The sequence below is a fragment of the Bos indicus genome, chromosome X (assembly GCF_029378745.1).
Source record: "Bos indicus isolate NIAB-ARS_2022 breed Sahiwal x Tharparkar chromosome X, NIAB-ARS_B.indTharparkar_mat_pri_1.0, whole genome shotgun sequence".
NCBI lineage: Eukaryota > Metazoa > Chordata > Mammalia > Artiodactyla > Bovidae > Bos > Bos indicus.
Genome location: NC_091789.1, coordinates 34,344,218 through 34,370,893, shown reverse-complemented (window position 1 = coordinate 34,370,893; position 26,676 = coordinate 34,344,218). Strand labels below are relative to the sequence as shown.

Below are 26,676 nucleotides of genomic sequence, written 5' to 3'. Positions count from 1 at the left end.
GTGTATCTGCCAAAAATGTCATTTTAAAATTGTCAAACATGCCATTAAAATACAGAAGCTCTCTCCCTCTCCCCTCATGCTTTTAACTTTAAAGTCTCTCTTTTAAAAATTAGGAAATGACTGGCATTTTAAGCTCTTATATTTTGTTATACAATTTTACTTTTTTTGTTTAAAGAAAATCACATTTCATTGGAACAATATGGTATAACTTAGATAAAAAGTATAAGAGCTAAAATATCTGCTATAAGCAAATAGAAACCAGGCTGAAAACAAACAGCTAGTTTCTTTAGGACTTTACAATCAGAATTTTACTTTCACAGACTTCTATAAAGACCACCTTAAGATCTACCATAGTAGGAATGACTATGCTTCTAGGAACTAAGAATTAATGCTCAAAACCAGATTTTAGAGATAGTTTCCAATACATATCTCTTCAATAAGCAGGGAAACCTTCTTTCAAACTGAATTCAGTAAAGTAAGTAAAATAAAATAACCTCCCTTAAAAATCAGTTTGTATTACCCAGCAAAAGATATAACGTTCTATCATATTTTTGAAGCTGGCAGTTTTTGAGGTTGTCTCTTAAATCATGGTTCTGTGGCTGAGTGATGGCCGTCACCTTCCGCATCGCACATTCAATGCTTCAGGAGTGAGACAGATCCAGCCCCTGCCCTCTCAGATGTCACCATCTTCATATTTTCCTAAGTGCTTTTTCACTTGTTATCTCAAGAGCACTCTTGAAGCTTCCTAAGTCTTCAACACGCAGGAGACAAAAGCCTTGCTATACACATCCCCAAATGCAAGGGGCAGTGAAGGGAGTGTAAGGAACCAGGCTCTCAGGCCTTTCATCAACGACCCCACACCATCTCTCTATACGGATGGCATCTACTGGGCCTCGCCAGCTCCAGGAGTCCATGCTTTCATTTTTAAAAGCACATAACTTAATAGTGGAAGACAGAGGAGCCTGGTATGCTGCAGTCCATGGGGTCACAAAGAGTCAGACACAACTTAGTGACTGAACAACAACAACAAACTTTATAATATCCCAAAACTGATTCACAACATCTTCCAAGAACATTGAGACACTAGTTGTTGTCTCATGATGCAAAGCACTAGTCAAGTAGAAGGAAAAAAATCACTTCAATAAGATGATGTGCTTTTAAGGGGTTTACAAAGAGCCTGAAATACAGCAGTGGCTAGCTGAGGATCCCCAGGGCTCACAGATGCATGAAGGATCTTCTTCCCATCAGCCTTGGTTCCAATGATAACATGATGCCCTTAACCTCTCAACCAGAAACTAGATCATTTCTAAGTAAATCTTTATTCTGGTCCATCGGTGATTCAAACCACGACTTTCAATGCTCCAAAGCACAAGTGATTTAAGTGCCTTGGTGTGGCCATCTGATTCAGATGGAATTCAAAGACAGGGAGAATCACTACCTTGTCTTGCCAACGAGAAAACTGAAGTGGAAAAGGCAAGTGAGTCACGGGCTGATCACCAAATCTGTGAGAGGACTATGGGCATATACTGAGGGGTGCCTTCAACCTGGTCTCCTAGAGCCTGACCCAGATGGGAAGGACACCTGGGGAAGAGCCACGTGGCAGAAAAGTCTTGCCATCAGACCCTTGGTATTCAGCAACTGGGATATGCAGTACTGCGCCAAGCCTCAAGATAACAGAGTAAACACAGCCCACTGCAACAGCCTGCTGCAACAGCCCTGGTGAGATGGTCTGGCTCTGCTTTTTAGTTTTTTAAGCTCCGAGTTGTTAGCAGGGGCTGGCATGGGCTTGCGGGGTAGGAATTCCTATATTTGGAGCTGCCTTCTCTTTTGTTTGTAGATGACAACCACTGGGACTTCTGTCCAGCATGAGCAAGCTGCCACTGGTAAGCAGAAATCCCCAAGTGCGGCCCTGGTGGAGACAATCTGTAGGGGGTTCCACATTCTCATTTTGAGAAAGCAGTGCGGTGGGACTGTGGTTAGTGACTGCAGATGAAAGGGGACCTGCGGGAGACAGGGGGCGAGCCCTTTACCACTAGAGCAGATTCTCTTTCTGTCACCCTCAGGTCTGTTCCTGAGAAAACAGAATTCGACTCTCACAATGTCCTGTGTTTCCAGGGAGATAACAGAATTAAAAGGTTGTACTACAACATGGTTCTAGGCCACTGTCTTTGGGCTTGATACTAATTCCATGAAATATACATATGGAACATTTGAGAATTATGCCTGCCAACTTGTTCCTCAGCCCCATGTTCTTACAATACACAGTCAGAGGGTAAGAATGTGTTTTGTTGATTTGGGATTCATATTTAAATACAAGTTTTGCCCATTGACAAGGCAATAAATAGGATTTTTTCAATTCAATGAGAATGAGAGTCACTTTGAAATCATAGGAAGAGCAACCTCATTTTCCATGAAGTGCTGTAATAATAACAACTCTCCCCCCACAGATTCTTCTATGCAAAAGAGAAAAACCTTCCTCAAAAGTAAACCCCCAATTTCTAGGCCCCAAAGGGTAGAAAGGCACTAGGATTATAGATGAGGTATTAAGGGAGTGTGAATTCTACCAAAATCAACAAAAGGCTGCCAAGGAGGGGATTGAGGGAGCATTTCAGTTCAAGTCTCATTATGACACAATCCTCCACTTTCTGATGGAGTGTACTAGTCTTGATCTTTTAAAAACTGGAGACAAACACGTATTATCTTCAAAATCCAAAACAAGGTACAGGAGATTGGCTTTAAGAAACCACAGTGCACAAGACCAAAAGGAGACATGGGCCAGGACTGTGGCTCCTCCGTCAGCTCCCTCAGGCACCTGTAGGCAAGGAAGCCCATTGAGCAAACACTTCCTTTCTCACCCACAGAATGAAGGACTCAGACTGGCCAGGGGTCAGCACACTTCAGCCCAGGTCAGTCTTGGTGTGGTCTTCAAGCTAAGATTGTTTTTTATATTTTAAAAATAAAAATAAAAGACATTGTATTTTGTTGAAAAAAATAAAATACAATGAAGAATGTATGACAGAGATCTTAATGGCCCACAAAGCCTAAACTATGTGCTTTCTGGCCCTTTACTGATCCCTGTACTAGACTAATGGTCAGAGACACTTGAAAGAGTCCCAGCCTCTGGAACACAGCCTTCACCAATTATCTTACAGTAGGATCTGACATAGAACCCAAAGCTTTGCCTTTGTCAACCCAAAGAGGGCTTCCCAGGTGCCCCTCATGCATTATCTAGCTGTGGGAACCACTTGGACAGATGACCTCCAAACCCCGTCTAGATCTTTCTAAGACTGGGTACTATAGTCTTCTAATATGGAATACCCAAGAAGGAAGTTTTCTGGTAAGAAGGTTTATTCTGTCATTTGCAAAATTATTATCTCACTGGATTTGGATCCCAACTCTGCCATCAGTTGGGTCATCTTAGCTAATTCACCAATCTCTTCTTAGCCTCAGACTCCTCATCTATAAAATGGGGACATCACTGTTCATCTCAGAAGGCTGCCCTGAGGCTTTAATGCAACGGCCCTAGCATGTGTTTAGAATGACAGAGATGCTCAATAAACAGTTACTACTATAGCTGACTGAATGTTATTATCATTAAATCTCTGCCATTCCCCATGCCTGACATGGTGTGGAGGTGTCTGGCTGGAGACACATCACACAAAGGGACACCAGGAGCAGACTTGGGCAAAAACTGACTGGCTCAGGTCCTCACGCTTGGTGACAACAGCAGGTTTCTTTCATAGGAACTCTTCCCCTAGAAGATTCTGGAATGCTTGATCATGAAGGGAGAACCACTCCAGGGCCTTGGATGAACAAGGGTCTTTGAGTTTTCTTTTAAACATACATTCACTTTTTATTTATCATTCAACACTAACGTGACTTTTTTTCCCATAAGAAAGTACTGAATCTCTTACTTTACAAGTAATATCTAGCCCATAGGAGTTCTCTCCTCTACTTGTGGCGCCTCCCATTTTTTCAATTCTTGAGATCACACCCAGAGGAACATCAAGTATTAGAGCAGAATCCTGTAATGGACAAAAAGACACAAGTCAATATTTCTGTCAGTACAATTAAACAATCAAAAACATACTTTTAAAAAACCCACGTGCTTTCAGGGCATTTTTACCTTGGTCCTTTTACCACCTTTTATGAATAAAAATATGATAGTGATCACACAGGAAAAAGCAAGCATGAGAATAGTCAGTTATGCAACCAAAATGCATCCCCTATATGGGCTTCCCTAATGGCTCAGATAGTAAAGAATCTGCCTGCAGTGGAGGAGATGTGGGTTCAATCCCTGGGTTGGGAATATCCCCTGGAGAATAGAATGGCAACCCACTCCAGTATTCTTGCCTGGAGCATTCATTCCATGGACAGAGAAACCTGGCGGGCTACAGTCCATGGGGTCACAAAGAGTTGGACACGACTCCTTAGTGTAAGTTGAACAACTTACACTAAACATGTGCCATTGTGCACTGCCTGCAGAATAAAGACTAAACTCACAGGTACACAACACGGGGGCCCCAGGATGTGGCTCCCAGCCTGTCTCTGCAGGCTGCTGTCCCACAATGTTCTACACTGCAAGTAAGTAGATGCCTTCATAGTTCTCCAAATATTTTGTCTAAAGTCAGGGCTAGGGGCTCTGTGCACAGTGTTCTCTTTGCCTCACATGATCTGGCTTCCCAACTACCAACATTCTGCCCTGGCTTCAGACCTGGCTCAGCCAGCATCACCTCTAACAATGCCCTGCTTCCCATCTGATCACAGAGTTGACCACTGCCTTCTCTTCGGTTCCACAGCACTCAGTTTGGATGTTATTACACCACTTGCTTCTAGTCTCATCACCATCAACTTCCACGTCTGTATTCCCTCACTAGAAGCCAGGCATCCGGAAACAGTGTGTATCTTAGGCACAGGTGTTTTTCCCAAAGAAGGGCCTGAGTGCATAGCTTCTCCATCAGTCCTTACCCAATACTGGACACAAGGGGTCCAGAGGACTGCTGGCATGAAAGATGGAATAACGTCAGTAAAGCCACATCAAGATCATCACACCAAGAGAACAGCAGCTGCCATGTTCAGAATATGTCATCTGGGCCAGAAACCACAACAGGGCCTTTGACTGCATTGTCCTGACAATGGACACAGATGAAGTATTCCCATTGCCTGATGTCATCACCAAGGCTTTAAAAAATTTTGGCTAACTACAGGGAAAGGTTGAGATTCAAGCCAAGGTCTTAGAACATACATCAAAAGAACCATAAAAATGGTCCTAACTCTTTGAGCCCACAATGACACTCCTCTGACATTATCTTACAGCTATGGAGCAATAGGAGGAAAAGCTACCTGTGTGAAGATGGAGCCAGAGGCGGCCATCAGGACAAAGAACATTATAGTCAACTTGACGGAAGAGCACAAGCTACTAAAATAATTATGGTACATGGAAAAATAAGCTGAAGTATTAAAAAAAAAAAAAACAGCAAACAAAATACACTGTGACTCCAAAAATGTAAAATATATATTCATATGGACAAAGGTAGAAAGGGCTATAGAAAATTTCAGTAATCCAATATTTTCTTTAGTGCTGTGTTAGATGACTTTGATAACAAAAATTTTAAAAGCTGCCTATTGAGTCTTTGTTCTTAAAAAGATGTCCTTTGCTGTGGAATACAAATAAAATACAAATTTTTGCTTTTTATTTACCTTAAATGTCTTTAAAACAAAATACAAGAAAGTAATCATTTCTTCAAAAAATATAAATACCACTCGTGGGTATTCTAGAAATTTTAAAAGTCTAAGAGTGTGGTGTGTTCATGCCATGGACTACTGCTCAGCTACAAAAATGAATGAACTACAGATACACGCAACCACCTAGAAGAATCTTGAGAGCATCATGCTGACCGGATAAAACCACTCTCAAAAGCTCATGTGCTCTATGGTTCCATTCATACTTTTCTTGACACAAGAAAATTGTAGAGCTAGAGAACAGAGAAGTGGCCACTGGGGCTGAGGGGAAGTAGGGCGTGGCTATAAACGGAGTTCTGCATCCACAGAGGAGCTGCATATTTTGACTGTTGGTGGTGGGAACACGAACTGACACATGGCATCAAATGTCATCAGACTCTATGCAAAAACATGGCAAAAATGGGTGTGTGCAAAACCCGATGAAATCAAGCACAGTCAGAGTCTTAGTTAATGTTATCATGCCCCTGGATGTTCTGGGCTGGATAAAGCAATACAGTTAGTGGAGAAGCTGAGTGATGGGTACCTAGGACCTCTCAGGGACTTTTCTTCCAAGTTCTTGAGAGGTCGTATTTCAAAATAAAGTTTAAAAAGTGTGACGGTATGGCTATTGCAGCACTGTTTATAATAGCCAGGACATGGAAGCAACCTAGATGTCCATCAGCAGATGAATGGATAAGAAAGCTATGGTACATATACACAATGGAGTATTACTCAGCCATAAAAAAGAATACATTTGAATCAGTTCTAATGAGGTGGATGAATCTGGAGCCTATTATACAGAGTGAAGTAAGCCAGAAAGAAAAACACCAATACAGTATACTAACACATATATATGGAATTTAGAATGATGATAATGATAACCCTGTATGCGAGACAGCAAAACAGACACAGATGTATAGAACAGTCTTTTGGACTCTGGGAGAGGGCGAGGGTGGGATGATTTGGGAGAATGGCATTGAAACATGTATAATATCATATGTGAAACGAATCGCCAGTCCAGGTTCAATGCCTGATACAGGATGCTCGAGGCTGGTGCACTGGGATGACACAGAGGGATGGTATGGGGAGGGAGGTGGGAGAGGGGTTCAGGATGGGGAACACGTGTACACCCATGGTGGATTCATGTTGATGTATGGCAAAACCAGTACAATATTGTAAAGTAATTAGCCTCCAATTAAAAAAAATAATTTTTTTTTAAAAAGTGTGATGGTATGGCTAGCATGGTGTAGAGAAAAGAGCACAAACGCGAAAGTTGGACAAAAAGAAGTGTCAAATCTGAGTTTTAACATTTATTAGCTGGATGACTCTGGCAAGTTACTGTATCTCTCAGCTACATTTACCTGTAAAATAGGTGTGATTAGAGATAATGGACTTAAAAGTACCTGGCATGGTGCCTGGCACATGGTAGCTAGATAACAAAGGAAGTTATTATTATTATTATTATTATAAAGAATATCCTAGTACATGAAAGACATAACTGCACTCTGCAAAAACAGTGAATCCATGCTCCAGCAAGCAGCTACAGGGCTTTGCTACGGGCTTTCCTCTTGGAAAGAAGGCATTTTTTTAGCTGGCACCATGGGGTGAAACCCCTCACTCCATAACTGAATTCTAAATGCTTACAGAAAAAAGACACTTCTTAGTAACCATGTACATATGTAACTGCAAACGAGAATGTTTTTTCTTCTCAATATCATGTAGTTATTAAACTATCAAGCACTGTTACTACACTTAGATTATATTGAAATTTATGAGTTATGTAATTTATATAGTCTATTCAACTGCACTCCTAAATATCAAACTTGTACCTAAAAAAAACACAGAGACACTACATAAAAGTCTGATATTCTAATATCAAGATGGAAGCAAGAATGCAAATTTAAAAAACAGAAGGATTAGAAGTGAGTGAGACCGTACTGTACTTTGCCACTGTATCAAGAAAATTCTACACTTCTGATTACCTTGACCCAACACAAAGCAGAAAATTGGACACTGAGGAAAACCAGCCAGCTCCTGACCAAAGACACCCACAGTCTAATGAGGCTACCTACCATGGTCTCCCCAAATGACAGGTTCAAGATCAGATAACCCAGCAGGCCCAACTGGAAGATCTAGGAGTAGGAAAATCAGCTTAAGTCTCTAGAAACCTGAGTCACCACTATCCGAATATCATTAAATATTTAATGATTCTCAAAGGTCCATTCTAATGCTAAATTCTATGCCTCTGTACCTGTAAGTATCTAAACCAATTGAGAAGTACACATAACAAACAGTCTAAAAGATGCAATTATTTGCCTTCTCTCTCAAGTGCATACTGACTAACAGAAACTGTACTGGATGCTTGGGACCATGGAGAGAAATAAGATGTACGCGTCATCCTCACAAAGCTCAGGGCCCAGTCTGGGAAATGAGACACATGCACCCAAACAGCCAAAATGCCAGGTTGTAAGTGCCTACAAACCTAGACAGCGTATTAAAAAGCAGAGACATTACTTTGCCTACAAAGGTCCGTCTAGTCAAGGCTATGGTTTTTCCAGCAGTCATGTATGGATGTGAGAGTTGGACCATAAAGAAAGCTGAGCGCTGAAGAATTGATGTTTTTGAGCTGTGGTGTTGGAGAAGACTCTTGAGAGTCCCTTGGACCACAAGGAGATCAAACCAGTCAATCCTCAAGGAAATCAGTCCTGAATATTCATTGGAAGGACTGATGCTGAAGCTGAAACTCCGATACTTTGGCCACCTGATGCAAAGAACTGACTCGTTGGAAAAAACCCTGATGTTGGGAAAGAATGAAGGCAGGAGAAGGGGACGACAGATGATGAGATGGTTGGATGGCATCACTGACTCAATGGACATGAGTTTGAACAAACTCCGAGAAATAGTGAAGGACAGGGGAGGCTGGCGTGCTGAAGTCCATGGGGTCACAAAGAGTTGGACATGACTGAGAAACTGAATGGCAACAAAGTGCCAAGAGGCATTTTAAAAATCCAGATGAAGTGGGATGAGAGGTCCAAGATGGCAGGACGACTTCTCCCTGATTGGGTCACAGCAAGGTCCTGCTGTGATGGCAAAGTTATAGACAATCCTTAAAGGGTGGAATAAAAGCAGGTGAAGATTGGCCTTCCAAAAATAGGTCATGGCAACAATGGCTACGCATGTGGGAAAGCATGGGAACTTTGTTTACAAAAAACAAAAACAAGTGGGCTAGGTTTAAGATCGGGTGGCAGGGGAATCCCCTGTAGAGTATCCCAGGCTTGGATCAGGGTGACTGGGATCCAGGAAATGTGTCTTGGGAAGCAGCCTGCAATGACAGAATGTTGCTGCATGCAGATGCACCCAGCAGCCCTGAGTACCCTGCACAAGCCAAGGGAGGGGATGCCCATGCCCTGCAATCTTGGAAGCTAATGCTGCCAATGCTGCCACATGTTAATGCTGTGCAAGTGACATGATTGCCATGAGGATCTGAGAGCAGAGAGCAATCGAGCTGGAAAGCAAGAGGAAGAGATGGGTCAGAGGGACGAATCACAGAGCAGGCCCATGTGTCTGGGACAATGGTGGTCCCACCAAGAGATATGAAGGGCATGGTGGTGGGGCTGAGAGAAATATTAACACTGTCAATTTTAGGCACACTGGGTTTAAGCATCTAAACACAGGGAGTTTGACTGATAATCAAGTAACAGATATCCAGGAGGCAGCCGGAAATGCAGAAGTGGAAAATCCCAAGGGCCCCTCAAACTCCAAATGCCCAGAACTAAAGCACACGATGTTTCTCTCTCCAAACTACACCTTTCTCTGTCAATGGCTGGCACTCCATCCACCCTGTGACAAAAGCTGGAAACCTACCGGTCACCCTTCACATTCCCTTCTCCATTAGCCTTAATCCAATCTCCAGGTTGACTTCTTCAATCCTTCTCGAATCTGTCACACAGCAGGCTCTCAAGTAGTGAATAAAGAATGAAAGATCGGGTCTGGCACTATCAAGTTGGAAAGTAACTGACAAGTGAGAAAGAAGACGATAACCACAGAACTTGGGAAATACAGTTAGGGGGTAGGAAGGAGAAAGTGAAGTTGCTCAGTCGTGTCTGACTCTTTGCGACCTCGTGGACTGTAGCCCACCAGGCTCCTTCGTCCATGGGATTCTCCAGGAAAGGATACTGGAGTGGGTTGCCATTTCCTTCTCCAGGGGATCTTCCCGACCCAGGAATCGAACCCAGGTCTCCTGCAATGCAGGCAGACTCTTTAAGCTCTGAGCCACCAGAGAAGCCCAGGAAGGAGAAATGAACTGCAATAAACACAAAAGGCAGAAGCGAGAGAAGAGTCAAGGACACATGCAGAAAGAAGGTGGAATTAACCAACACACTACCGACTTTTCACTGCAGAGAAGGTGAAGAGCAAAGAGTCCACCAGGGTCTGTAGATCTGAGCAAGAAAAGAGGAGCTTCAACACGAAGCACGAGCAAGACCAAGAAGTGAAGGAGTTCCTAATCTTGAAGCAGCAGCAGCACGTAGGGACTCATTCTTTAAAAAGCCTAGCAAGGAAGGGGCAGAAAGAGGCTCATAGTATTGGGGTAGCAGGGAGGCAAGTTGTTTTAAAGCAGAGACTTGAGCAGGTCTGCGGGTCGGGGAGCCACTGAAAACCACGCGTGTAAGACACCGAACTGTGAGGCACCATGGCACCAGAGAGACTAGGAGGAAGGCTCACTTTGTAAAACACGACCTCCTGTTCCTTCCTTGGAGATGGGGAGGAGGTGCAAAGAACAGGTGAAAGCTCATGATAGGTGAATGAGGGAGATTTATGGGAGCTAGAAAAGACAACTTTTAACTTTGCAACAGAGCACAAGATGAGGTCAGCAAAGGAGCTCGGAGGGGTCCATCACTGAGGTGGTGGGGGATGTGATACATTGATCTGAGATGGAGAGAACTGCCAAAGCAGCCACGAGCCCCTTTCTAGGGTTTGAAAGTGCAAACTCATAGTGGAGTTCATTCCTTAAATCCACTGAGTGACTTGCAACAGGATGATGCAGTAGTACACAGCCTCTCCAGCTTGAGGACTAACAAATTGAGAATGAATGGCAACAAGGGGCAGGAGGATTTGGGGTATCAGCAGGGACTGTTTTAACCTGAAAACCTCATTCCTTTTGCAGCAGCAAAATAAAGAGACGATTTAAGACTGAAATTTAAAAGAAAACTATAGTTCAGATCCTACGTTCCCATTGACGTTTCTACTTACAAACACACTAGGATGTTTTATTATTACAGTTTTCTTAGCATTATTTCACCTCTTTTAAAATGAAAAAAGGTGTCAAATCCATTAGACAGAAGGAATGAAAAAAGGACAATCTTGAAAAGTTTCCAACTTTTTTTTTTTTGAAAAGAAAAATACTACAGGAACCCTTTTGTCCATGCTTGTAATGAAGTGGCTATGCCTTCTCTCTGCAAGGGAATACATGCCTGGCTTTGAAAAGTGCACAATGGGAGGTAAACTTTGCCTCCCTTCCGGGTGGCACCCAACATTTACAGCTCCAACTGCAGCCAATTATAGAGACTGTGGAACCTACTTGCTGCCACTCTTGCCAGATACCCAGCTCCTCAGTGGCACAATACCTCACACCTGGCCAATGTGCATTTCAGAACCAGATATTTGAGAGGCTGAGTCTGATGGACATGAGCGCTCCCCATCCACCTTGATCCCCCCAAGTCCTGTGTGCATACTGGTAAACCATCAAAAAGCAAAGTCAACAGACTCTGTCTTGGTAGTCTCTCCCAGAAGTACTTTTACCCAGTAAAAGTTAACATGTGTTCTGTCCTTAAAGAGGGTCTTGGGTGGTATTCATGAATCTGTAGGTAATACTCTGCCTAAACAATAAAATCACTGTGGTCCTATCTTTTAGAGGAAACCCTAACGACAAATGTCTCCTTGAAGTTAATCCAGGAAGAACGTACTGTTTCCCACTGTCAGAAAATGGTCTCTGTACACATAACTCACTGCTCATGCCACCAACAGTCCTAAGGGTTACCTGCTTTGATGGGAGGCTTCAAAGCCTCCCTTCCTTCGTGTTCCCGTGCATCTTCAGAACTCCTTCCTATTTGTAAAGAAGGGTGTGTGGAATGACTGGGGGTGAGAACTGGCAACTTTCAGATGGTGACTAACCCTGATGTGGAGGGGTCACTAAATTTCTTCAACTGTGTGGTAGATCCAAAGATGTTTACATTACTCTTTACAAACTTTATATCTTAACTATTTCAAAAGAATTTTTAGGGACTGCCCTGGTGGTCCAGTGGTTAGGACTCCATGTGTCTACTGCAGCGGGCATGGGTTTGATCCCTGGTTGGGGAGCTAAGATCCCACAAGTCTTGCAGTGCAGCCAAAAAATAATACTAAGGATAAAATAATGATAATATTTATTCAAGTGGGGGTGTGCATGGCAGGACTGGGTGGGAATGAACATGGATGTGTTCTACTGGACAAAACTGCCTGAGGAAAGTCCACGGCAGAGGTGGCGAAGGGCTGGGTTAGGGAACAGTGAGTCAGACAGCTGAACCAGCGTGCTGGGGGACACATAGGAGAGAGGTGCAGAGGCGAGTCAGGGCTGAGTTGCAGAGGACCATGAACACTAAGGAGTCTGAAATGATGGGGGGAAGGAGCCACTGAGAGTTGCCAAGCAGGAGAATATCTGCAGGAGCTAAGAAAAGGGATACGGAGAGGATGCGGGCGGGAAGGCAGCAATGAAGACTGCAGAAGAGAAGGGAGGAGGGGGAGGTGACTGGAGGGTGCCTAGAAGAAGAGAAGAATCATCGAGAGAGGCAAAAATGCCCGAAGAAGGAACTGGCAAGTAGAATGAGCAAGAGAGTTTTGACCCAGCCAGGCACCTGGGGTCTCTATCAGGTGGTGAGCAAGGAGAAGCTGGGGGCAGAAGAAAGGTCAGCAGTAGAAAACCAGGACCGGGGCATAAGGGAAGGGGCCAGACAGCTGCCATCAGATGGGCTGAGTGTGTGGGCCAGGGCTCAGGAGGCTGCGAGGAGCTTCGCTGACAAACAATGTTATCTGGGGAGAACTGAGTGCAGCCAGGGAGTGGAGGAAGCCTCTCGGAGAATGAATAGAGAGAAGGGTGCCAAGGCCTGGGGGCTGGTGGAAGGAGGACCAAGTGAGAGGCTAATGATGCTCCTGTGTCCAAGGCCTGTGTTCTCCCTGGAGCTGCCGGCGACCTCCCCCAAACCTCCCCGGAGCCCCTGTTCCTTTTTTATCTCACCGAACCTTGCAACACTTCACTCTGTGGTCCACTCCCTTCCTTCTAGATATTTCTCTCTCCTCCCAAGCGCCCACCCCCTGTCTGAGCCGGTCCTCTGTTCTACTGTGGCTTCTGCTCCTGCCCGCTCCACCCCCCACAGACGCGGTCCCTGCCCTCAGGCTCCCTCCACAGCTGCATATCCGCTGGTCTCATGGCCCCCTCAGGAAATCCTGTATGTGCACCCGCTACTACTGTGATACCCGTGTGCTTGGACTTCCGCAGCTTCAGACTCCTATTTTCAAGGCTCCTGAGCCGCATATTTACAGCTTGCACTCGCACAGCTGTCAGTCTGCATACGCACACAAGTCTCCCACGGCCGAGGCTTCAAGCCCCTCCTTCTCCTCTAATGTCTATTTCCATGGATGGGAGCAGCTCCGACCACTCAAGCCCAAGACCACAGGGATCATCCTTAATTCTACTCTTCTCTTCGGCTCCCAGCTCCAAATGCTACCCAGATCCTGCTGCCTCGCTCACGGAGGTTCCCTCCTTTCTCCTGCAACCCAGACTCGATTAGAACAAGCTCACCTAGAAAACAAAGATAACTTCCTGGATGGTCTCTCCGCCTCCAGTCTTCCCTCCCCTAATCTGTCATACATGCTGAGACCTGACTTCCCTTCCTGAAACACACATGGGCTGTGTTGTTCCCCACGTGACACAGACACTGGTGATTTACGAGCCACTCAAGGCTGGCAATGCTTCCAGCTTCATCTCTCCCCTCCCCATCCATGCTCCCACTCTAGCACAGCCCTCAGCCACTGTCACCAGACACCGGGCTCCTCCATAGCACTGTACACGCACCCTGTGGAGGGTCCTCTCTCTCTCCCTCCTGTTCAGGTAATGGTCTCCATTCACCAAGGCTTGGTTCCCACATCACCTCCTCTAGAAGGCATTCCATGACTCAGCACACAGTTACCCTGCTTCTGTCCTGTAATCGAACAGCATGATGCACCCATTGCAGGCTCTGCCACCTGACACCACACCTGCTCATCCCTGTGTTATGCACCCAGCACCATGGCAGATTCACCCTGGTGCTGAGTGTCTCTGGAATGAAGATACAGCGGCCTGCATGAACATAGGGTTAACCTGTCTTGTTCATGAACCTGAGCACCTGAGCTGAAGTACTCCTGAGAGGGAAACTGGAAGTGGTGCTGCTCCGGGAGTCCACAGACAACAAGAGTATTACAGGCCTAACCAGCCCTACTGGAGTCACGAGATCGAAGCCAAGCCCAACCTCGAGCACCCTCAAGGTCAAAAGGAGGCAACAGGATTTCTCAACTCAAAAGCAATGGTGGTGTTCGGGATGCCATGACTTAGTGCCATCCACGCTGCCTGCTGTCTCCCCATCACTTAGAGCACAATGCTATTGAGTACCTCCTGTCTACACGGAGGACCAGGAGGACTCCCCATTACTGATGGCCACAGAGACACTGGCACATAGATACGGCTGAAATCCTTCACTGCCACACGCCATGCTCTGTCCTAGTTCTCAAGAGCACAGCAGTGAAAAGACACAAGGCATCCCTGGCCTCAGACAGACCAGAATGAGGCCAGAAGTAAAATATATAAAGTAGGAGACAGTGAAGAAATGAATAAACATGAAAGGGGGAGAGGAGGAGGGGGAGGGATGTTAGATGTTCAGAGTGGGCAGGGGAGGTACCCAGTAGTAAGTCTTAAGACGGAACAGGCACACAGAGAGGGAGTGAGGGCTATGATGGAAGCTGGTGAAGGCTCTAGGGAGGACATGATTTTTGAGTGGGTTCTGAGGGACAAGAGGGCATCCAGGCACAGCAAGAACAGCCCAGGAGGGCCTTGCAGGCAGGGAAGAGACGACAGCACAGGGAGAAGCACTGTGAGTTGAGGCAAGAGAACTCAGAAGGATTTTTCTGTCCCATGATGGACAGTGGATTTTATTTTGTGGGCAACAGAGATCCATCAAGAATTTCCAGTAAGCCAGTCAGAGTGGAGTAGGGAGACCCCAGAGGAGGCCCAGCTGAAGACGGCTGAGTGGCAGCCCAAAGACCACTGTATCTACCAGCCCAGGACATCACCTGATGAAACAAGACACCTGACTCCCGAGTCTGGCCGTGCTCCCACTGCAGTGTTTACATACCTGAACCACCCAGGTGTCCGCTTCCAAAGGCCAGGGACATGACGGCTCTTTGTCAAATACACACGAAACATCCACATTTTGCAGCAGAATCCACAATTAATGTTCATATTTAGGACTTTGAGAGACACTATGATGACTATGTTTTGAGGCCTCTGCATAATCACCCAAATGGCTTGCTTTATACTATGTTTTCTGCCACTAGCTGCTTGCTTTTATACTTGGACTAAATGCTGTGGCCAATTGGTCAAAATGTTTATATAAAACTTGGTGAAAGAAGAAAAAGATAAGCAGTTGGTGTCAAGTGGGTCTTTTCTTCACCCACTGCGTGCTAATCCCTGGCCTCTGGAGTGCCATATAATGACAAAATAAATAATGCCAGCTAAGAGTTCATCCAATGCCTTCTTCCTCCAAGTGGGAGGAGGGAAACAAGCATGTTCAAATATCCCAAGTATTAACACTCTTGGTGTATTTCTTTCTGCTCTCTTTTTGACATACAGTTTTTGTTTGTTTTCCACAGTTGAGATCACAGAACAGACACAATCCTGTCACAGCACTGCAGTTTAAATAATTTCCCCAGTTCATCAACAGTGACAGCACGAAATGGAACCGGGCCTGTGTGGCTGGTCAACAACCTGCTCTAATTTCATTTTTGATGATTATCGCATACATTAGCATAAAATCTCTCAGTGTGTCCCAATTTGACACTTGGGAGCTGTACAGAATGAGTCTCACTTTGGCTGGCCATATTATATTGTGTAGTATAATACAGTATTATACTGTATTGTACTGTATTATAGTTAGTTCAGCCTATATGTCTGTTAACTTTTTAATCCATCCCACCTGATTACTGGCTCAGATAAGCTTGAGCCCCTGTAAAGACAGACCTCTTCCATGCTTCACAGATACTACTGGTTTTTATGAACTAAATGTTACCTACACTAAATTTTACATTGGTAGTTTCACTTCAATATCTTAGATTAAAACTACTTCAAATCCCTTCCCCTTCCCTTTAACCACCTTCTGAGTCAAAGGCTTGATGCCAGTTACACAGTCTATAACTCCACCGAAGTGTACTGCCACCATGTTTCTTTGTCAGGGTCAGGCAATGTGTCAGTAGTACTCCCAATGGGTTTCTTTCCTGGGTACTTAATCACCTGTTCAAATGATTAATTCTATAATACAACTGCTGCCAAGGGTTGAGGGCATCCCTGGTGGCTCAGAGCGTAAAGAATGCACCTGTAATGCGGGAGACCTGGGTTCAATCCCTGGGTTGGGAAGATCCCTTGGAGAAGGGAACGGCTACCCACGTTCGGCTCACTGCTCTCTTAAGTTTCAGAATCTTTCACATTCTGTAAAACTAGAACATGTGCTCAGCTTCACTCTTACTTAGAGGCCTGAATAGATTCACAAAAATAAAAGACCAAATCTCAGGACCATGTGGACCTAGAAACACGAAAGAAGTGGGCTCCCATAGCGAAGGCAATAAGAGCAATAAACGGCACTTTTCAGAATTTGGACACAAAAATGAAAATAATGTTTTTAAAAATCAAAAGATGCAAACTAATCCAGATTAGAACTGTTCAAAAGAAGTTATGGGGTAAAAGCAGTAAAACCAAAGCTAGATTCCCCCCAACAGTCTCAACATCTCCTGTTTATAAGCGGATGTTTGGCTCCTCTTTCATGTGCCCCAGACCTATTCACCCCTGCTTGGTCCACCTCATCAAAATACAACTGCCCCTTTGGGCTGGCCTGGGTAACAGGAACCCACCACATTCACCATAGGCCCTTCTAGAACAGCCATAGCAGCTGTTCATTCACTCTTTCCCTTCTGGAGCATCTCATGTCCAACTCATTGTTCCATCAGTGGAACATTCCTTGAAATGCCATGCAATAACAGGTAGAGTGGCATTCAGCCACACCACAGACATCCTAATTCCAAACCACTATCTGGTGTTCTGTAGTTGAACACTTGGAAAATTCTAGAGCAGTGGGCCTACACAAGGGACTCACATCAGCATCCTTGTCTGTGATGTTTTAAAAAAAAATGATCACTGTGCCTGGACCACAGACCTGGACATTTGGATGCAGTATCTCACAGCATCTGTAATGGCTGCTAAGTGACCCCAAGTGGTTCTCAACGGTGCTTCTGGTAAAGAACCACTATTCCCCGCCTAAGGAATCTCGCCAAATGAGCAAACAGGTACAGTTACCAAATCCCCCTCCTCATATTATGAAGGACAAGACTTATTTTAATTCACTCTATTCCTACATTTACAGGTGTTAGTGTTACATGAGCTTTGCATAAGCCAAAAATTAAGAGTTGAGAAGCAAATATATCCCCCATGTTAATCTGATCCACAGTCAATCTTGCAAGGTAGAAGAGAAACAGTTTAGCATTATCTTTAACAGTTAGGGTCATCTTTATGGTCTTAGATTTTACTTACCGTTTCCAAACTTCTTAAATAAAGACGATAATTTGTGATGTAAACTCTTCCCTTAATGGGGCCATTGAAAGGACATATGTAAATAACTTCTTTGTCTATTAAGATAAAAAAAGTACCCTAAAATAATGGAAATATATACCAAGATACACAACAAATGGCACTACTTTAATATAAACTATTTGGCTAAGAATAACTACAATTTAAAAAATCACTGAAAAGGTCTAAAGCAAGCACTGGCAATGTTTCTACATTACCATGCCAGGTAGAGTGGAGCTGAGGGAGAACGAGGTGGGGCACATATCACCTGAGCTTACCCACCATGCTGCCACTACCTAGGGACAAGACCCTCACAGCTAGAGAGCAGAAGTGAATAAGGGCACCGGTGCTGCTACCTTCCGGTGGTTGTCAAGGTAACTACTGAACTGCAGGCTTCAACCAGAGGGTGGCAATTCACACAGGACAGTCTCACGGACTCTCTCCCGGACTGGGTTTGAGGTTTGCCAACCTCCAATCACACAAAACACTGCGATGTTTTTAATAAATGACTGTCAGCAGCAGAAATGTTTCTATAGTCTATTCTTTCTCTTTTAATAGTCCAGAGAAGAATGGAGCTAGATTCATGTCACACATTTAAGTGATATGAAACAGATGGCCAAGAAATTAGTATATCTTTGGTAGAATCAAACATAAGGAGAAACTAAATCAGGAGAGTTATTATAATAAAATGTATCTTTGTCTTATTTTTCAAGGATGTCCTTGAATGTGTTAATGGCATTTGTTTGTTTATTTATAATAATTTTTGAAACCCCTTTCTCCTCGGGTGCTAAATGAAAAATATCCAGTAAGTCTACTTCATGCTAACTCAATCAGTTACTACCTCTGTGAAGGTTTTAACACTGATACAGAACTAAAACTTCACATGTGAAGATGATCAAAAGTAAGATATTCTCCTTGTTCTTATCCACAAATTAGGATGGAAACATGCCACCCACTTCCTTTTCAAGACTAGGATCATGTGTGCAAGCCTGTGGACATGGAGTAGTTTCTCGTTGTGCATGGCTAACTCATTCATATAGGTATCATATCTATGACCTTAATCTGATTAGCACCATGGTCTCAGTCATTTAAGCTAAACAACCCAGATCTTAGTAAATAAACCAAAAGGTTCTCTGAAGCAGTGGTAACTGTATCATCACCAAATGGGAATCTGAAATGGGGATGTCAACTCTAATAAAAAAAAATGTTAATGCTCACAATCTTAGCACTTTGCTTAGAAGCTGTCAGGTGCTTCTGGATTAAGCCAGAATGATCTAGTCTTTCCAAAGTAGATACCTTTCTCTTAATATGAACTTACAATGAATAAAGTAAGACAAAAATCAGAATGTTACATCAACATTTCTAATTTTAGCTATCTGGCAAATAAAAGATATTTTAAACCAATATGTCTCCTTATATTTCAAAGAAGAGAGTACTTGGACTTTAAGTCTCAAAGTTGATCGTTTTAAAGCATATATGATGGGCTGTAAAATCTTATTACCAGTTTGTTCTTATAACCTTAAACCATAAGAGCTTATAGCTCTAGTGAGAGACTTGAAAGATATAATCCACATTTTTTTTTCCAAAATAATTCTGACTTGATACAGAGAAAAAAAATATCACTGTCATGGAGAGCATGAAGCTTGAGAGAACTCTTTGATCAAGAAACAAATGCAGAGAGTTCTCACTACATTAACACTTTTAAACAAAGCTAGCCTATTTGTCTAAAAGTGACTTCGAAAGAGTCAGAGGGATTGAAGCCACCTGGCCCTCCTAGAACTCTCATCAATCTATGAAAATCCTAACCTCACAGGCCTTACCAGTAATGCGAATCTCTCCTGGCAGTCGAGGAAGAGTTTCTCCCACATCCCGATTAACTCCATCCCTAGAAGTCTGGAAACAAAACAGTGTCATCAGAAGTAAGGACATGACATTTGCACAGGATATTAAGCAACTAACCAGAAATATTGTTTGCAAATAAAAAAAATTAGAGACATAGTGACCATTATAGAAAATTGGCACAGAAAATCAAAACAACTAAAAAATACAACTTAGCGTTCAACATTCATTAGCTGTGTTAACTTTTAGTCTGTAACTAACATTAGCACACTTTTCAGTGATATTAATTAAACACCCCTTCCAAGTGCTTTACAGTTAACAGTGTTCAGGAAAGTGATAAAAAATGAATATTAAGTGTATTTGATGTTGTTGTTTAGCCACTAAGTTGTGTCTGACTTTTTGCGACCCCATGGACTGCAGCACACCAGGCTTCCCTGTCCTTCACTATTTCCCACTAAGACAGAATTCACTGAGTATATTCTATAGATACACATATATTGTGGCAGCTTTTTTCCATATTATTTAGTCCTATTTTGTTGAGCGAAGGAATGAAAACTTCATTTCAATGGAGCCTTAACTGAGCAACAGTAATTACAGCATATTCTCATATGTCAGAAAATAACACTGGGTTTTCTATTTTACTAACTTCTTTTCTCACGTAAGTAACTAGATAAAGAGGATGAGGAGGCCTGTCATTGAACTTTTGAGCCAACCAGGGCCTTGGAAACCATCTACACACAAATTCTTCATGTGACTCTACTACATCTCTAGGCCTTCTGCCTTTTGAGGTATTCTCATTCAATAACCGCAGCCACTCTGCCAACCAGGCAGTATAAACCACTAGCCAAGGTGAGTTCTGCGAGGCTAATCTGCCATGTGACTTGGATGCCTGGGAAAGGAGTCTTTCAATCTATTCAGCTGCCCCAGTGGATAAGTGCCAATGACGTGCTGCCTGTGTCCACTCCAGGATGTGCCAGACACATCACTAACATCTGTTTGGGAAAAGGGTTTTGTAAATCGCTATTTTTCATTCATTTTTTTTCTAGTTGTTTTCCAAAGTCACACTGCAATCATTTCATGTGTGAAGCTAGTAATCCTTGCCTCAAAGGAGTTTTGTGAATACTAAGTGAAAGAAACTACACAAGCACACTTCTGAAAATTATCAGGGGCTATGCACATGTAAAGTCGTATGAAACAGGGGAAGTGCGGCTTTTGTATTTAGGTGAGGGATAAGCTGTCAAAGAGGGTGGCTTTCTTGGATTTTTAGTGGTTTTATCCTTTTTTGTTCAGGTACAAAATAAAAATTCCTAGCTAATTTTCAATATGCTTTAGTGCTTGCAAGCTGAGCATTTTATACCTAGGAGGGCAAGGCAGATTGTTCTCAGCCAGGAATGCCTCCTGCAATATTGAGGAAGGTGTTAATATCCTGCTTGGTGGGCCCTGGTCTTCCGAACTCTTCTTCAGAAAGCTTTCAGGGGCAAGAGATTGCCTAGTATCTTAAATGTAATGTCTGGCAGTGGTTCACAAGTCAGAGGTTCTCAAAAATGAAGTTATACGAAAGGATTTACAAACAAAGCTCACTGAACACACCTAAAGTAGTCTGTCTTTTACGGAACGAGATGGGTTAACAAATAAAACTATGTGTATCAAAGAATTTGCATTATGTGAATGAATAATGAAATGAATAATTCAAGAAACCCAGAATGAGCAGCTAATATTCAAATATGAAAAGAGAAATGCAGAGAAAGAGGTATAAATAAATCTGAAAACTCAACTTACCCTCTTAATAGACTCATTCTCCAAGGAGTGTGAATTATATTTGGAAGTTGGTGCTGAGGCCATACTGGAAACTCTGCCAAGAAAGACAATGAATTCAAGAAATCAACAAAATCGTATGCAATTTCAAACATACTGCAATTGAGTACAAACAGGAGGACACTTGACAGGCCCCGTTTCCCTCACAGGAATGAGACACATGAAGGACCAGCCACAGCACAGCTCATGGGAAAGAGCTCCAGTGAAGGCGCAGGGAACCGTGAAGAAACAGAGAAGGGGGAGTTCAGCAGAAGACACCACACGCCTTTCTGTCATTGGAGAAAACTTAATGTTTATTAATTATGCAACAGGCTTCAAACATCCATACTTCTTCATTTGTAAAGACAGTTAAGAGACAGCCAAGCAGAGAGATAAAAAGGACAGACCGTTGAACTTATACTTCTTTCCCCTTTAATAATTCTGTCTTCTCTCAATTAAGGCAAGTTAAAGTGGCATGGATTTGATGGAAATCAAGTTCGTAGGATTTGATTTAATCAGCATTTTCTAGGGAATGTATATATTTCATTTAAATAAGGCATATTCATCCCAGTTCAGACATAAATGACTTCCCTTGTGGCTCAGATGGTAAAGCGTGTGCCTACAATGCTGGAGACTTGGGTTCAATCCCTGAGTCAGGAAGATCCCCTGGAGAAGGAAATGGCAACCCACTCCTGTATTCTTGCCTGGAAAATCCCATGAACAGAGGAGCCTGGTGGGCTACAATCCATCGGGTCGCAAAGAGTCAGACACGACTGAGCGACTTCACTTTCTTTCTTTCTTTTTTTTAGACATAAACGAAACCATCATATGCAGAACACATACAATTAGCTTGTTAACCCAGGGGTTACTTTTGAAGATGATAGCAACAACAGGAAACTAAGCAATGCTCTGGCTATTTTATTTATCAAAGTTAATGAGAGAGAGATACATATGAAGTCACTGGTGGTTAAACCGTACTCAATTTAGCAAGACAATTGTGAACATTTATAGTTTTTTTTCTTTTTTTTTGCTGGGCTCATTAAAAGACCAACTAACAAAATCTGGCATGGAGAACACTACTACCACTTGGCACAAAACTTGGAAATTTGATAGCTGTGTGCTGCTGGTCAGTGTCCTAAAGAAATGCCTGAGAAAGGTGACAAAAGATGCAGATGAAGGTACCCATCAGGACAAAGATGCAGTGAGACCGCCAAGTGAGAACAATCTTTCAAGATTAGCGACTCTGGGCTTCCCCCACCAGAGCTCAGCTTTCCAAGGGCAAGGGTGGGAGTCCTTTTGGGTCATGGCTATCTCCTGGCACACAATGACATTTGTAACTATTTGGTGAATGAGTGACTGATTATGTGCAAAATACATACTACTGTGAAACATCACTACACTGTGACCTTGTATATTGGTTCACCAAATCCCAAAACACTGGAACTAGGAAACTGCTGAGGCTGAAACATGAACAGTTAGGGGAAAATAAAATATGTCTTTATACAAAGGAATACTAAACTTAAAAAACCTGATACCATTAAGAGGTAGCACAATGTAAAATTAGAAATAACTTTTTTAAAAAAGATTAATGAATAACTCTAGAATGAATTAAATTCAGGCAAAATAGCCTTGAAAAACCACTCTAACTATAAATTCAAATCCAATCAAAATAACCCATTATTCTCTGAGACAGCAGAGTCGATGAGATGGACTGGATAGATAAAGTCAGATGTTTCTGCCCTGAAATTATTCTATCAACTAAACAATATTACATATTTTGGGGATTTTTTTAATTAAGATATAAAATTACTTTTAGTAATCATATGCTCTAACATTTTTATAAGTCAACATTTTCAAACACATGTTAAATTATTAACATGTCAAGTAAATGTAAGACATTTCAAACACTGGGCTATATAATCGACTCAGTCTTCACCAGTCTGTTTCTAAACCATAAAAGAAAGATAAATCTTCCTGTTTTCTTCAATCCTCATTTAAAAAAAAAAAAAAAACTCAATTTAAAATGAACTAAATATAAGAGAGAAAAGTCTTCCTTTTTTCCTTATTTTTAACTACCTAATTGAGCTATAACTCACATACCATACAACACACCCGTTTCAAGTGAACAACTTAATGGGATTGCACAACCACCACCACAATCAGTTTTAGAACATTTTCACCACCACCACCCAAAACCCCATACCCATTAATAGTCACTGTCACTCCCCATTCCCCCAGCCTCAATCACAAATTTGCTTTCTATCTCTACAGGTTTGCCCATTCTGGACATTTCATATAAACAGAATCAAATAATGTGCTGTCTTTATGTCTAAAGTCTTCATATGTAGCGTTATCCTAGAAACTGCTACTATTAAAAGCTGAACTGAGTGCAGAACTGAGAAATCCAAGGGTCTGGGTAACATGGGTTAGTTCCATGATGAGATGAACCTCTCTTTGTTGAAGGGTTCCAATGGACCCCTGAAATGAACACACGCTGGAGCAGCATGATGCTGGACAGCATGAGTATTGAGCTGACTCCGTTCAAATCCCAACTCTGCAATTCATATATTTGACCTTGAGCAGATTATTTCACTTTTCTGGGCTTTGGTTGCTATTACCTTTATCCTACTACAGCACAGTTGGGCAAAATGAAGCAATATACTGAAGGGCTTAGAACAGTGCCTGGTATATTTGTTAACAAATTATTAGCATTCTTTTAAATAATGCGAGGATAACAACTGAATACTGATGCCATAAGCAATTCTTCTACACATTAGTCTTGACCCCAGAAATACTAGGAAGAAAGCTCACTACTACAAGTATAGTGCCATGGCTGGTGGTGAAGTGAAAGTGAAGTGAAGTGAAGTCGCTCAGTCGTGTCCAACTCTTTGCGACCCCATGGAGTGTAGCCTACCAGGCTCCTCCGTCCCTGGGATTCTCCAGGCAGGAATACTGGAGTGGGTTCCTTCTCCAGGAGATCTTCCCAACCCAGGGATCGAACCTGGATCTCCCGTATTGCAAGCAGATGCTTTACCATCTAAGCCACCAGGGAAGTCTATAAAACTTCTCTTGAAAAAGTACATGAAAATACTGTGTCATTAGGAGCCTGGGAAGCAGAGCAGTGCTGTGGAAAATGTGCTAGACAGATAAGCACAGGCCCTGCGCTGGCTCTAACTTATCAAGCATCCATATCTTCATCTATAAAATATCTGTTGCTCTAAATGGAGTTCAATAATAAATAAAAGATACAGAAAAGTTTACAAAGGTCAGGTACCCTTTTGGTTATAGTGTATTTTGCCCCAAACCCCTAAAGATCAGCTTTAATCCTTTTTATTTTAAAAAACATTGAATCTGGGCTACCCTGGCTTTAAAGTGAAAATTGACACTTAATTCCCTATATATATGCTAATTTCAGGAATCTAACCAAAGGTAGACTTCTATCCTTTTTGATCCTGAAAAAAACTGCTGATGATTTAAGCCCAGTCCTCTCCCATTGGGCTTCCCTGGTGGCTCAGATGGTAAAGAATCTACCTGCAGTGCAGGAGACTGGGTTTGATCTGTGGGTTGGGAAGATCTCCTGGAGGAGGTCATGGCAACCCACTCCCATAGTCTTGCCTGGAGAATTCCCATGGATAGAGGAGCCTAGCGGGCTAGAGTCCATGAGGTCATAAAGAGTCGAACACAACTGAACAACTAAGCATCTCTCCCATTACAGAGAAGATGACAGGAAAGCCTAGAAGGGGTACAACAAGGCTCTGGCATGAGTCTGAGGCAGGACCAGCTCCAGACAGGTTTCCTAACATGGCAGTATCCTTTCCACCCACAGACAAGTGCGTCCAAGTGATTTCTATTTCTAAAGAAAGCAGGTTAATGAGACTGGTCCCAATCTCAGGAGAGAAGGAGTTTTAGATTAAAAAACAGTAAAGGAAACTCATCTAGGCAAGCAATCTTGGGGACCCACCCCCAACCCCTTCAAATAAAGCTACATAAAGGTGGCATCATTTAAAAAACTTTGAAAGTCACAAAATGTAAAAGTCACTCAGTCGTGTCCAACTCTTTGCGACCCCATGGACGGCAGTCCATGGAATTCTCTAAGCCAGGATACTGGAATGGGTAGCCTATCCCTTCTCCAGCAGATCTTCCCGACCCAGGAATCAAACCAGAGTCTCCTGCATTGCAGGCAGATTCTTTACCAACTGACCTATCAGGGAAGCTTGAAAGTCACAACATAGCCTCAGTTGTGTCTCTCTAAATTTAAGACAACTAACCTCAATGATCTCATGGTATCTCCCTCTGTCCCTCCCTCTGTGTCCCTTTACCTCTCTTCCCCCTGTCCCTCTGTCTCTCTGCCCTTTCCACCCCTCCCCCCATCTCCTTTACCTACCACTTACCCCCTTTCAGATAATCTGTTATTACTCTCCACCTCTTGCATACCAGAACACAAGCCCCCAGAAGAGAAGGATTATGGTTTGTTTTATTTAATGCTGCAGTTCCAACCCAGGTGGCTCAGAGGTAAAGAATCTGCCTGCAATGCAGGAGATGCAAGAGATGTGGGTTCGATCCCTGGGTCTGGAAGATCCCCTGGAGAAGGAAATGGCAACCCATTCCAGTATTCATGCCTGGAGAATCCCATGGATGAAGGAGCCTGGCGGGCCACAGTCCATAGGGTCACAAAGAGTCAGACACAACTGAGCGACTCAACAACAAAGCTGTTACGGTACCTGGTACAGTGCCTGGCAGCCAGTAGGTACTCAATAGCTATCCGTTACATGAATGAATGAACTGTTGTATGCGTAATATTTCCTTTAAGTCAGAAACGTATGCAAGCTTAAAAAAGGGGTAGAGCCAACCCTCAGTTAACCAAGATGCTCAAGGCTCCATGGCTCTGCACATCAGAAGAGCAGCACTGACTTCTCACACTCTGAAGCACCATAAAAAACTTGCACCAAAAAGAACTAACATTCTGCATTACAGACTTTGTGCTGGAAGAGATATTGGGTTGGCCAAAAAGTTCGTTCGGGGTTTTCCATACGCTGGTATCAAAAATCTGGATGCACTTTTGCGCCAACCCAGTATTTCAAATTAAGATACAAAGACCTCTTACCCCATGTCCTTCTTCCAGACTAAGAAACTGCTCCCCTCTCTGTTGCATATGAAAAATAGGATTTCACAAAACACCTGCGGCAGATGTAACTGTAAACACTCTCAAATAAATGAGGGCCAGTTTTACCCTTACTGGAAACATCTCAAAGCAGTAGAATTGGAAAATAAATTTGACCTTCACCTCATTGGGTTTCTGTAAGCAAAATCTAAACTCCAAGGGGAGCTCAGTTGCCATGGTCACCAATTTGCCGTCAATGGCCCTTGATTAGGGGTTTTCCTGAACTTGCCATGTACAAACCGTGAGGAAAGGCACGCAGTCC

General features: G+C 43.0%; 1 protein-coding gene across 6 annotated transcripts in view; it reads right to left on the bottom strand.

Annotated features, from left to right (window-relative positions):
• The window catches only part of MTM1 (myotubularin 1), a 96,372-nt gene that overhangs the window by 47,886 nt on the left and 21,810 nt on the right, over window positions 1–26,676 (bottom strand). For 4 of the 6 annotated variants that reach the window (XM_070784882.1, XM_070784883.1, XM_070784884.1 and 1 more), the window contains exons 2-5: window positions 21,239–21,311; window positions 19,441–19,513; window positions 17,585–17,679; window positions 3,915–4,025 (exon numbers count right to left, since the gene is read on the bottom strand). In XM_070784882.1, the coding sequence (XP_070640983.1) occupies window positions 3,915–4,025; window positions 17,585–17,679; window positions 19,441–19,513; window positions 21,239–21,301 (342 nt within the window). In that variant the 5' untranslated portion in view covers window positions 21,302–21,311. The remainder of the gene's footprint in view (window positions 1–3,914; window positions 4,026–17,584; window positions 17,680–19,440; window positions 19,514–21,238; window positions 21,312–26,676) is intronic. The other 2 variants (XM_070784886.1, XM_070784885.1) reach the window with 1 other exon arrangement.